General features: G+C 39.5%; 1 protein-coding gene across 4 annotated transcripts in view; it reads right to left on the reverse strand.

Annotated features, from left to right (window-relative positions):
* atp8a2 (ATPase phospholipid transporting 8A2) overlaps window positions 1–14,386 on the reverse strand; it is a 573,039-nt gene that overhangs the window by 337,691 nt on the left and 220,962 nt on the right. For all 4 annotated transcript variants that reach the window (XM_087988186.1, XM_043691978.2, XM_043691979.2 and 1 more), the window contains 2 exons: window positions 13,510–13,554; window positions 5,672–5,744 (listed from right to left, as the gene is read on the reverse strand). In XM_087988186.1, the coding sequence (XP_087844312.1) occupies window positions 5,672–5,744; window positions 13,510–13,554 (118 nt within the window). The remainder of the gene's footprint in view (window positions 1–5,671; window positions 5,745–13,509; window positions 13,555–14,386) is intronic.

The following is a 14,386-nucleotide window of genomic DNA, read 5'->3' on the forward strand; positions in this document are numbered from 1 at the left end:
AAGGTACAATCGGATATGTAAATGCTCCCTATCCTAGCAGTGAAGTTAGGGTCTTTAAAAAGGAAATGAAAAGTTAAATAGAGGATCCGGTTGGACTAGCCGAACAATTAGAGCAATTCCTAGGGCCTAATTTATATACCTGGGAAGGACTGATGGCAATTTTAGGAACGTTATTTTCAGGGGAAGAACGAGGTATGATTAGGAGAGCGGCTTTATAGGAATGGGAAAAGAAGCACCCAGTTGGGGAAGAAGGAGCCCCAGCAGAACAGAAATTCCCAAATGTTGACCGTCATTGGGAGAATAATGACAGAAGAGATAGGGAGTCAATGCGGAACCTACGAGAAATGGTAATATTAGGAATTAAAGAGGCGGCACCAAGATCACAAGACTTTGTTAAGGCCTTTGAAGTACGACAAGAGAAGGATGAAACCCCTTCTGCATTTCTTAAAAGGCTCAAGGAGGCCACAAGGAAGTATTCGGGAATGGATCCCGATAATCCGATAGCACAGGGACTCTTAAAGGTCCAGTTTGTAACTGAATCATGGCCGGACATACAAAAGAAATTACAGAAATTAGATGGATGGAGTGAAAGACAGGTGGAAGAACTGTTATGTGAGGCACAGAAAGTGTATGTGAAAAGGGAAGACGAGAAGCAGAAACAGAAAGCCAAAATGATGGTGGCGGCAGTAGAAGAAATAACAAAAGGGAGAATGGGATCAAGGAATAACAGGAAGGGTAGGGGAGGACACGAAAGACAAGGGTCGGATACCCGGGAAAGGAGGCAACAGGCAGGGTGTTACCATTGCGGGAAACTGGGGCATTTTAAATGGGAATGCCTGGAATTAGCACGAGAAAGGGAAGCCGTTTCCCTAATGACCTTAGATGAAGATTAGGGGAGTCAAGGGTTCCTTCCTCCTGAGACCCACCGGGAACCCTTGATAAATTTGAAGGTGGGGCCTGAAGGGGAGGATGCAGTATTTTTGGTGGATATGGGAGCAGCACGGTCATCCCTAAGGTTTAGACCTACCGGCGTTAAATTGACTAAGGAGAATCTCAGGGTTTCTGGAGTAAAAGGCGAGGAATTCTTGGTGCCTATTTTTGAACCAACCCTAATTAGAAGAAATGATGAGGAAGTGATAGGACAATTACTATATATTCCTGACATTGGAAGTAATCTATTAGGTAGGGATTTGATTATATTGCTGGGCTTAAAAATTGGGGTGGAGGATTGTGCAGTAACTGTAACGATGGCTAAGACAACCCAAGGAAGATGGATCCTCCCAGATGGAAGGGAGTTTTTAAGTAAACCAGTTATGAGAAACATCCTAACCACCTTGCACCAAGGCAGTCACTGGGGCTCCCAAGCCATGTGTGACATAGTGTTAAGGAAGTACGGATGTAAAGGGATATACACAGTAGCCAAGCAGGTATGCGCAGGATGCCCGACTTGCCAAAAGATTAATAAGAAAGTAACGAGAGAGGGACCAAGAGGTGGAAGAAACCCTGGGGTAAAACCTTTTCAAAGAATACAGGTAGATTACACAGAATTACCCCCAGTAGGGAAACAAAAGTACTTATTAGTCCTAATGGATCACCTAACTGGTGGAGGCATTTCCAATGTCCTCAGCAACCTCGAAGGGAGTAGTGAAAACTCTTTTAGAACATATAATTCCTCGATATGGAGTGGTGGAAAGTATAGATTCAGACCAAGGTAGCCATTTTACCTCTAAGATCCTACAAGAAGAAATGGCGAGATTAGAGAACTCTTGGGAATTCCACACTCCTTGGCACCCGCCTTCCTCTGGACGGGTGAAACGAATGAATCAAACATTAAGCTAGTCCTAGAGACTCGATTACGCATTAGGACTGCACCTAGATGTGATATAGGCCTCTCTCCTTATGAGATGATGTTTGGATTACCTTTCTTAGGTGGAAGAGGGGAATTACCAACTGTAGAGTTCAATGATAAATTTTTAAAGAACTATATTGTGGCGCTCGGCTCTTCTTTGTCTGTCCTTAGGAAGAAGGGTCTGTTGACCCAGACACCTCCACTTGAGTTCGCAGTACATCGGATACGACCGGGTGATTGGATCCTGATAAAGACCTGGAAATATATCAAACTGCACCCAAGCTGGAGGGACCATTCCTAACCCTCCTGACTACTGAAACAGCCATCCGAACTGCTGAAAAAGGGTGGAGTCATCACACTCGTGTTAAGGGCCCGGTGGACACTCCTTCCCCTCCGGCAGAGTGGCAAGCTCATTCTACAGACAACCCTCTGAAAATCAAGCTGAGCAAAAAGAATGGACTGAGATAAGAGACTATTATGTATTGGTTAAAAAAACTGCATCCCAAAACAATTGTAAGTGTTGCATGGACTCACTCCTCCCTGGTATTTAAAGGGTTAGGGAATAGACAGATAGGGTTGTGAGCTGAAATGAGTGGTCAGCTTTATATTGTCACGATGATATTGGCGCTAGCTGCCAAGGGGGGTGGGAAATATCATTTTACCGCTTTATGTCAGAATTATGCTAAACTAAAGGGGCATACCGACTGTTGGGTATGAGCTGAGATCCCACACCATGGAGAATCCGGAATTCCTCTCACGGTAATACCACTTACCAAAAGTGAAGTGTATGGCGTACAACAATTTGACCCCGGCTCAAATGATACAACTTGGAGATTTGAAAGGGGTAATTATAACTTTGTGGGATGGTTCCCTCAACCAGCCCTGAAAACTCTGGGTGCTATCGATGGCCTTAGAGTTTCTGTAATCAGAATGATACCGCACCCTTCCGATTAGGAAAATCATTTTGTGTCTACACCAGCCAAGCCACTGCCAAGACCATTCCCCGAATATTGAATGGGACATATTAAATGTGTGGCTTAAAGGCCTACCCATTTATCCCCAGCAAGAAGTACGTTTGGAGTGGCGGATGTAACGGGAATGGGTGCTGGGACCATCCAGTTCAAACACTGCCTCAAAGCCAGAAAGGCTCGAGTGGCTGCTGCTACCTCGCCTATATAATTTCCCACTTGAGGCTGTCAAAGAGAGCCCCAAAAATACCTTGGAATAAACAGGGAGGAAGGTGAGTAACCCGGAAAGTAACCGAAGGAGATCGCCTCCTCTGGACTTTGATACCTATGTATGGGACCGCTCGAGCAGGAGTAGAAATACAAAAGTTGGCGGCTTCCCGGAAGAGTTGGCCAACAGTACTGCTGATGCATTGGCCGAAACCCAATCCCAAATAGCAGACATAACGACCGAAATGATTGCCACTAGGCTAACAACCCTTCAGGACAGGATGGTTCTGGATTATATTCTAGCAGAGAAGGGTGGTACCTGTGCACTAATTGGAGAGGAATGTTGTACGTACATACCTGAGGTCTCCTCTAACATTACTGATATCTCCAAACATGTGCGAGACAAAAATCGCCAAGATAAGGGAGGCCGGTAATCGGTACTGGAACGAAAAAGGATGGGAATGGGGGGATTGGGGATTGACTGGTTGGGGAAGGTGGTTAGTCAATCGAGCTATCTATGGATTATTGATATTAGTGGGTCTGGTGGTAGGGTTCAATGTCCTAAAATGGGTAATGAGCCGACTGATGACATCCCATGGGTAAGGAACCCAAATAAATCATCAGATGCTTTTACTATCAGCAGGTGATATGCAACAAAGAGAAAGTCAAAGAATGCTTCTAGAGTTCGAGGGACGAACAACACAAATGTAAAATGTAAGATTGTGAACCTCATTGCCAAAAGGCGTAAGAGGGCAGAACATAAGAAAATGAATTAAAGGAGACTTAATAAGTGCAGAAACAACAGTTAGAGAAAAAGAAAAAGGGGGAATTGTGGGAGATTGGAAATGTCGTTTTTGCAGATGGAGAAGGGGGTGTAGTGGGGGAAGGGAAGGGGAACATTATACAAACGGTCACAGAGTTCTTGTAACATGTAGCATACTTAAGGCCAAGACTTTAATGAATATAGACGGTCTTTTAAAGAGAATAGTTTTAAGCTAGGAAATAACTATGAAGGGTTGTAGCTGACCACAAAAAGCAGCAGCAAGGGCATTTCACAATAAAGCTTATAGTATGATAAGAGAAACTGGATAAAAGAACAAGCTGTAACAAATAAGGAACAAAGAATGCAGACAAGGACAGCAGGATGGCCAGGTAAGAAAATAACTAACAAGTGAGGTAATCGGCTTATGATAGGATGGGAAAAGGGAGGCGTGGTTCCGCAACTTGTAAACTAAAGAAGAATGCTAATATGCTCTGTTTTCCCATGCACTTCTGCTTGATTGAAGAAGTGTCCAGTTCTTGCAAGGCTGTAATAAATTGTTCTTGTTTCCAAGACTTTGTCTCAGGCTGATTGATTTGTGAGTGAGTTCTGTTTCTCACAATTACATTTTACTTTGCTCAAAACCTGCATGAATCCATGTAAGGTTCTGTAAATACATTTTTTAGATTAGAATCAGTCTGACCATTGCGGCACAGACAGTCTCACACAGGGCAGCTCACACCTTAAATGTATTATCTGGGCCAACGTGACACCAGCTGCTAATGTTCACTTGAGAATGTAACTTTTAAAAAAGTTTTGTGATTTACTTATGAAAGAACTGAAACCAACATGGTCATTCTAAAAAATGAGAGACTTAACAAACAATCCAGGTCTTTTTCAATATATAATTTCAGTTACATCGCACTGTAAACTTTTGCTATAAATTCTGTGTCTTACGGTCTTATACTCCACAACCACCTGTTGAAGAAGCAGCGCTCTGAAAGCTAGAGCTGCCACATAAAGCTGTTGGACTGTAACCTGGTGTTGTGTGATTTTTAACTCACTTCAGAGAAAATACATGACTGCTTTTATGATTGAGTTTAGAGCTGTTCTGTTTGCAGGCTTGGAACCTTTTTGGATATGGGGGGCCAAGGTTTGCTGAAAGAAAGCTTCCTCGCACAATTCTCCTGTTACTGGAAAAGTACCCTAAGGATGGATGCGGTGTGGTGCCTGGAGCCGAAGTCCATTTGGTCTCAAATGAAAAGCCTCTGAAGGATTTTTCGATATTTCCTGACAGACTGAGTCTGCTTAGGACCTAAGTGATAAATGCATGCATTGAGTGATGTTCATCTTTGTGGGCCAAAACATTAGACTGTCAGCCAACTGAACATTTCAAACCTTTTCCCTTTTGGCCTTCAAGAGCTATGAATTACTGGCCAAAAAGGGTATTTCTCCCCTGAAGTGAATCTCTGCAGAAAGAATCCATTTTTGCTTTCTTTTACCTAGTGTGTGCTCGTATTTGTTTTCTAACAAATGGGAGTATTGGAAGTTGAAAAATACAGAGTTATCTCCCATCTTGGTTGTAACAAAGGAAAGTTCTTATTTTCATCTGCACAGAATGCAATACATGTCAATGAAATAGGTGATTCAAACACCAGAAATTCAAAATGAAAATTATGCTGCTCCACTCAGAAACTTAGCTGATGTCTCTGCCCTTTTAGGACAATTAATTATTTATTAATCCAATCACATTAATGCAGTTCTAAATAATTTCTCAGAATTATGATAAGGAGTCATGCAATCTCAAGTCTTTATCATATTTAGTTTCTAAACAAATAAATTATAATTATACTTGAAAACATAACACCATTTAGTTGAAAGACTTACATGCTCACTAAGGATGTTGTCTAACAATGTTGGATCATCAAATTCCAAAGAATCCTTGGAGGAAGCAAAATGTCTGCAGAATAACAAATGATAAATAAAATCAACTCACCAAACAATCTTTTTCTCGTATGACAAATATTTCACAATCCAATACTTTACATTCTTGCCCACAATTTAATGTTTCATAGTGAAGACAGTAAGATGAAAAGTAATCAAAATGACCTAAAAACAAAAGTCAAAAATGACTGTTTGAATTAGAGCATCTGTAGAGGAACACAAATTCGTTGCTGGGGAGATGGTGTGCGCATGCTAAGCTTGGTCCAGGCCAATGCTGAGTAGACTGGACTGGGAGTGTTCTGCAGTGACCAGCCTTCTAGCATATAATTCAGTGAATCACCAAGTCTCTTTGGAAGCCTTTTTTTGAAGGAAACAAGTTGGGTGAATAATTATGGTCTGAATTAGCAAAACAAATTTTTTATGCCAACAGTTTCAATAAACTCAAGCTTAACAACCACTTAACACAGCATTTTTATTTATCTCCTAGTAAAAAAGCCAAGTATAACAGATGCTGGAAATCTGAAATTTACAAAAACAGATGCTGGTAATACTCATCTGATCTGACAGTATATTTGGAGGGGAAAGACTTCATTTTTCAAGTGTATGCATTCTGATAAAAGATCTCAGGTTTGCAACATTAAATTCTGATATTGTGTCTACAGGGATAATCTGAGCTGCTGAGTATTTCCAGCATGTTTTTGTTTTCATTGCTTACTTATCTGATTGCTCTCATTTCTTTCTTTCATTTTTACTTTCTGTTTGGCTTACTTTTAGTTCACTTAAGTAACAGCAATGGTTTTACTTCAAAATAATTCAATGAGAAAACTGCAAAAATCAGCAAACAACATTTTATTTAATAAGATTGGCCTCTAAAGAATGTCAACTGTGTATCCAAGCTTTGTTGTGTATTATGCTCCTTCCATAATTAAATGCATGATACCCCTATTCTGATGAAGAGCTTCATCTGACAGTTTTGAGATTAATAATGGAATGAAACATGTGCCTTAAACTTCCTCCCCAAAGGCATTGTGGGTCTATCTCTATGAGATGGACTGCAGCAGTTTAAGAAGGCAGTTTACTCTTTCTCAAGAAAGTAAGGGATGGGCAATAAATGCTGGTCTAGCTAGCTACACTCACATATCCCTTAAATGAGTTTAAAGAGAAGCTCACTACATGCATTGGAATGCAGCAACCAGCTTTGACCAACTGACTAACAGAGATAACAAAGTGTCTCTCACAAAGACATGGTGGCAGAGTGGTAATGTCAATGGACCATTGATCAGCTTTAGTTTCAAGGTTTATTGCCTCTCTAAAGTGGCCTCTTCAGCAGCATGGTCTCATCTAATCTCCCACCCCCCACCCGATGTTCTGATGCTGCATTTTTTGCTGATAGAAGGATACCAAACCAATTCATTGTATAAAAATTTCATTACACAATCCTCAACAGAAATAAATTCCATTGAGAAACAAACACTTCACAAAAAGAATGAACATGATGCATTAGAGGAGGCAATGGCCTAGTGACAATTTCATTGAGCTGATGATCCAGAGTCATGAACTTTTCAATAAAAATATGGAATTAAAAGAATTAATGATGATCTACACATGACTTCAGACCTACAGCAATGTGGTTAATTCTTAACTGCCTCATCAAATGGCATAACAAGGCATTCAGTAGCATCAACTGTTAGGAAGGCAAAAAAGAATGAAACAAAACAACCACCTGGAATCCACCAAGGCACCAGATATGATGTACCAACTCCTTCTTGCTAACATCTGGGGACTAGTGCCAAAATTGGATGAGCTATCTCAGACTAGTCAATCAGCAGCCTGACAAAGCTATACTGTGACTGTGGTATGCCCAGAGCAGGGACTCCAGGCGGAAGTGTCAGCAGACCCAGGCACTCTCAGTCTCGAGGAAGCCCAGTGGGATGGACTCAATGAACTCCCAGCCTCAAGTTGAAGCCCAGAGCAGAGTTCCTGCTTTAGAAAGATTGTAATGCCGAACTTTTATCTTTATTTATTTATTTTCTAATATATACATCAAATTTTGTACCTAGGTATCTTTGTACCTAGCTTTATAAGGACTGTAACGCTGACTTTTTAACTTTTTTTTCTATTTTCTTACTTATAACTAAGATTTTGTATCTAGGTATCGTACCCAAGATGGCAGCAGAAATGGCAACTTTTTGCTGTACTCATGTACCCCTGTTCTAATTCTAATTCATGGAATCATACCTTACATGCAATGTTTCAGACCATTACTATCCCGATGTATGTCCTGTTCCCCAGCAGAGGTGAAGTTTCAGTGGTAATGCTGGAGGAGTCCTCAAAACTGACCCTGGATGCCATGGCATCTCTTTGTATCAGGTCAAATGTGGGCAAGGAAACCTTACTATGATATACTAATCCCCTTTTGCCAATGAATTAGTACTCCTCCATATTAACCACGACTTGAAGGAAACAATGAGGATGGCAGTGCGCCACTCCATTCTCTGGGTAGGGACTTGAATTATGGGGCACCAATACAAACTGAGCTGGTTCTTGTAGAGACAAAGCCTTGTATTCACATTGAGAATACCTTCCATTATGTTGTGTAGCACCACCACTGTGCTAAATGGGTAGACTTTGACTAGATCTACCAGTTCCAGATTGGGCAACTAAGAAATGCTGTGGGCTATCAGCAGCCAAATGTTACTCCGATACAACTTCACAACATCATGGACCTGCATATTCACCAGTTTACCATTGCTAACAAACGAGGTGTCAACCTTGTTTCAATGAAGAATGGTATGTCAGGAACAGCATTAGGCTTAGCTTGCTACAAGTTGCTGAAGCTACAAAACAGGACAACGTTTTGCCAAACAGCATAAGCAGCAAGTGATAAACAGATCTAAGTATTCCCATAATAAATGGATCAGATCTTAGCTCTACAGTTGTGCCATATCTAGTATTTGGTGGTGGAGGAGGTGGTTTCACAAACATCCCCATTTTGAATAACAGGAGAGGCCAGCACATCATTGCAAAAGATAAGGCTGAAACATTCACAGCAATCTTCATGCTGAATTGCCAAGTGGTTGATCCATTTTGGTCTCCTCCAGAGTTTCTCAGCATGACAGATGCCAATCTTTAGCCAATTCAACACCCTCTATGTGATATCAAAAAACAGTTTGAGATACTGAATGCTAATAGGATATGGGCCTTCACAATATTCCAGCAAGAGCACTGACATTTTGTACACCAGAATTTGCCACATCCACAGCTAAGCTGTTCCAGTGAATCTACAATATTAACATTTACCCAACAGTGTGAAAAACTGTCCAGATATCTAGTTGGGTCCTGCATACAAAAGCAGGATAAATCCAATTCAATCAATTACTGCCCCATGAGTCTGCTCTCAATCATTATGAAAGTGAACTGAGTGATGCTATTGATTAGCAATAACCTGCTCACTGAGGATCAGTTTGGGTTCCACCAGTGCCACTCAACCTATGACCTTCTTAACCTCAGGGCAGTTTCCGTGGCCTAACCATTTTCAGTTGCTTCATCAATGACCTTCCTTCCATTGTAAAGTCAGAAATGGGGATGTTCACTGATGACTGCACAATGTACAACACCACTCGCAATGCCGCTGATAATGAAGCAGTCCATGTTTAAAAGCAGCAAGGTCCAGGCTTAGACTGATATCAACATCAATGCCAGGCGATGACCATCACTAACAAGAGAGAATCTATCCATTGTCCTTTGACATTCAACGGTAACAACATGCAGGAGGTTACTATTGATCAGAAACTGAACTGGTCCAGCCACATGAATAGTGTGTCTACAAAAGGCAGATCAGAGGCTAAGAAACCTGCAGCAAATAACTCCGCTCCTGCTTCCCCAAAGTCCATTATCAACAAGTCTGGAGTTTGATGGAATACCCTCCATTTTTTTAGATGAGTGCAGCTCCAATTACATTCAAAATGCTTGTCACTATCTGGACATGCAGTCTGTTTGGCTTGTTGCGACATGGGGTAAACACTCCTGCTTAATTTAAAGTTGCAACACAGAAAAGATTTATCCCGTGCAGCAAGCTGTGAAAATTCGAGAGGCCAAGAACTAAGTAAAAATTAACACCTTTATTTCTTAAAGTATAGTAGAGAATAATTAACTAACAACTATTTACAACTCCTTCCTCTAACCTAACTTTTACTTTCCCTTCTATAATACTAGCCTGATAAAATCTCTGATTTAGATTTACAAATCTAAACTTCTTTTCTCAGAGCCAGACAGCCTTCGGTTCTTCTCCGTACTCCTGTCTTCTTTTCTTCTTCTTAGGGATTCTGTTTCACAGATTACTGATCAATAAAGGTACCTTTAAGAGAGTTATTCTCTGGGCAGTTTGCAGATGTCACTGGCTTGGAAGTTCTCCTCCCAACTGTTTAATTTTCCACAGTCTTATACCCCCAAAGCATCAGATTGTGTCATTGGCTTTTAAGATCATAAATATACTAAATTCAAACTGGATTGGAGTTTGGTACTTTTTTTTTGAGAGGGGCATATTTAAACTAAATGGCCTAATTCAAATCTGTTTTTGTCTTCAAGCAACCAGCTACCCTAGCTACACCACATTTTACATTGTATCTGATTCAGAACACTTGGTACTGTCACTGCTAGCGTTTAACTCTCTTAAATACCCACAGTATACCCACATCTTCATAACAGATTGAATGATAGTGGATGTGGTGCCAATCACTCCACCATCATTGCTAAGTGCTATTGGTCTGCATCATCTATATGATGCACTGCAGAAAATCACCAAGTCTTCTTAGATAGCACTTTCCAAACTCATGATCAATAGCATTTACAAGTACAAGGGCAGCTGCTGTGTGGAAACATCACCTATAAGTTCCCTCCAAGACACTCACCAGCATGATTTGGAAATATAGCACTGTACCTCAGTGTTACTCAGTTAAAGTCCTGGAATTCTCCCTAACTGCATTGTGGGTCTGCCTACACTAAACGGACTGCAGCAGTTCAAGAAGGCAGTTCATCAGCAGGTACCGTCTGAAGGGTACCTGTGGAACGGCAATAAACGTTAGCACAGCCAGTGATGCACATCCCACGAATGAATAATTTTTATAAAATCTAAGTTAAAGATGGCATCAGATCGAAAGAAAAAGCATGGAACAACATGAAGATGAATGGTAATGTCAACGGTTGAGAAAATTCTAGAAACTAAAAGGAAATGATTTTGAAGAAGACTACCAAGAAAAATAAAAAAAGTAAGAATGTCAACACAAGTATACAAAAAAAAACAAAGAAGCTAAAGGAAATTGGTTTCTGAGAGAATGAGACAGCAGAATTAATAATGAGGACACAAGAAACTGATAAACTCTGCACAAGTGTTTGTGTCAGTTTTCACAATATAAGATACCAAAATGATCCCAATGAGAGTACATAGCTGGGGAGCAACCGAAACAACCATGAAGGAAAAAGTATTAGACTGGGACTACAGACTGAGAAGACTCCTGGGCCTGACGTCTTGCATCCCAAAATATTAAAAGAACTGGCTGCAGAGATACATTGCATCTTCCTAATTTTCCAAAATCCTTCTGAAAAAGGTCCAATTAGATTGGAAACTGTAAGTAACATCCCTATTCAGGAAAGTAGGGATACAATAAGCAGGAAACTATATAGCAGTTAGCCTGACCTGTCATGGGGAAAATTCGGAAATCTATTATTAAGGGAATAGCAGCAGGATTTTAGAAAATTATAATACACATCAGGCAGAATCAAAATGCTATTGGGGAAAGAGTGTTTGCTGATCGAGCTCGGGTTCCTTGAAAATGTAACATAGGCTGGATAAGGGAAACTGGTAGATATAGTGTATTGGATCTGCAAACTGCATTCAATAAGGTGTCACATAACAAGCTCCTGCACAATAAAATCTTACTATGAGAAATTAACATATTAGCACGGACAGAGAATTTGCTTACAAACAGAAAACAGACTAGGGATAAATGGGCCATTTTTAGTTTTGAAAACAGCAAATAGTGGAATACTGCAGAGATCAGTACTCAAATACTTAGAATCTATATGATAGCCAATTTTGTTTATGATAAAATAGATAGATTTGAAAGCAAATTGTAAGGACACAAAGAAACTGAAAAGGCTTGTAGATTGGTTAAGGGAGTGGACAAAAATTCTATAGATGTAGTATAACGTAGGAAAATATGAGGTTGTCAACTTTGGCAAGGAGAATAGTGAAGTAAAATATTATTTAAATGAAAAGAGTGATTGCAGAAAACTGTAGTTCACAGGGGTCTGGATGTTCTTGTACACAGATCAGATAAAGTTAGCATGTAGATACCCGCAATTAATTAGGAAGGCAAATGGATTACTGAATTTTATTGCAAGGGGGATGGAATATGAAAATAAGAAAATCTTGCTAGAATTGTATAAGGTACTGATGAGACCCCACAAAATGCTGCGTACAGTTCTGGTCGGCTGACTTAAGGAGAGATACACTTGCGCTGGAGGTATAGACAGTTCACTAGGTTAATTCCTAGGGCAATGGGGTTTTATAAGAGGTTATACTCATTGGAAAGGATTGAAAAGGCAGAACTGAAAGGATTTTTCTCAATTCCTCAGGAACATAGAATGAGAAGGGACAATAAGGGATTGCCCATTTAAGGGTCATTAAGGGTTGCTCATTTTTGGAAATCTCTACCCAAAATAACAGCAGCAGCTGGGTCAGTAAAAACATGCAAAGCCAAATCAGACAAGACTTTTTATCTATAGGAGTGTCAAGAGTTTTGAGACAGACAAGAAAGGTGAGTGAAGGACAGAATCAGATCAGCCATGATCTCACTGAATGTTAGAGCGGGCGTCAGTGGTCAAATGACTGATGCATGCTCCTATATCTGAAATATGTTTCTCCACCTGCGGAAATTTTGAACTGGCCCATCTTTTTAGAATCAGGGAATGACTCTCAGATAGGATTAAGATAAATTATTCTCTCAGAAAGTTTGGATCATTGCAAACTTTCCACCCCAGTGAGTTTATCAATTGCTACAGAGGTTGTCACTGAATACATTCAAAGCGGATAGACAGATTTTCAAACTGAAAGGGAGCCCTTTCTGAAGTGTTTTGGGAACAAGCAGGAAAGTGGAGTCGAGAAGATGATTAGATCATCATTTGAATGGCTAAGTAGGCCACACTACCTACTCATATTCATATTTATAAAGTCCATTGAGGCGTGCAAAATGCCATATCAAGTAAGTCTTTACTTTAAAAGTAATCAGAGTCCATATTTCAAAGGATAAGTAATCATTATCACCACAGGGGAGGAATGTTTGGATTTTAGAATAATACTGAGTTCCCAGTTTGACCCACTTAAAATTGTTTTAAGTGAATATTGTTATTTTTTCCAAGAATAAAATATTGTTATTTTTTCCAATTTCAATTGTAACATTGTAATCAATAGAAGGGATATACAAATAATCTCTGTCCTTAATGTGGATGGAGGAGCAGAAAATATATCTATACTCTTGCATTTTCAGAAGTCTGTTCATCCTTGCAGATCGAATGTGATTATTATGACTTATTGATGTATTTAACCTCTGATAGTCGTTGATATTTTACAAAGATGCAGTCCTTTAATGTCAAACTTAAAAGCAACTCTATGATTTACAGCACTTTAAAAATACCTCCTTATCCAAATGTAAGAAGTAATATATAATACATTAATACAAATCCCAAATCAAATTAGCAGAACATTTATAAAGTTCACTTACCCCAAATCATCAGAAGAGCGTTCGGTATCTGAATCTGGATAATGACTATGAGAAATAAATGAGAATTTTATTGTATGTACAAAACACCAACTCCATAAAATGCAAAGAACTATAACACAGCCACAAAGGACAAAACAGATTTTATCTTAAAACACATCTGTCTTCCAATCTTTCCAAAATCAAGGGCAAATGATAAATTAACAACTGAAGCTATCAACAATCAATTTACTCTGAAAACTACTTTTCTCATGATAAAAAATATTTCTCTTGCAACATGCAAAGGAAGGAGATACTACAGTGCGAAAACATCAGATTTCAATTTCTGTGGCAAGATCATTATTTACTAAAATGTGTACTACTTCCTGCTTCAACACACAATATATTTGAATATGGCTGAAAGAGACATTTTGTCAAAGCTTTTTATCTTGCACTCATCAGGACAATTTGCAAAAAAGTATCAATGTAAAGGGAAAATAAAATTTATACTGTTTGAGAGCAGAGTTCTGAGTATTTGGCAAGTCGATGCTGTATCTTTTATGCTGATATTTCTTGCAAAGTGCCCTAATCATTGCAAGACAAATGCTTCAGTAAAATGTGTACTATTTTCACAATTCTCAAGAGCTGTACCAAACAAATTGAACATTTCCTGTGGAACTAACATTTCTAGTGCACATTTTTTTATTGAACTTAGTTTATACATCTCCACCACATCCTGCTGAAACCAGGACATGATTAAGTTCAGTTGTCCCGATTCATGACAAGTTTAATTTAGTATTTTTGAGAGGGGAATATATTTTTCTTTCAATGACACTAATGATAACAAGCAACATGGATGATGACAACAAAGAAGATGCTGCACACAACACTGGACGGAAAA

This window comes from Chiloscyllium plagiosum, unplaced genomic scaffold (genome assembly GCF_037043375.1).
Source record: "Chiloscyllium plagiosum isolate Xiang-an unplaced genomic scaffold, Cpla_swu_hap1 HiC_scaffold_6, whole genome shotgun sequence".
Taxonomy (NCBI): Eukaryota; Metazoa; Chordata; class Chondrichthyes; order Orectolobiformes; family Hemiscylliidae; genus Chiloscyllium; species Chiloscyllium plagiosum.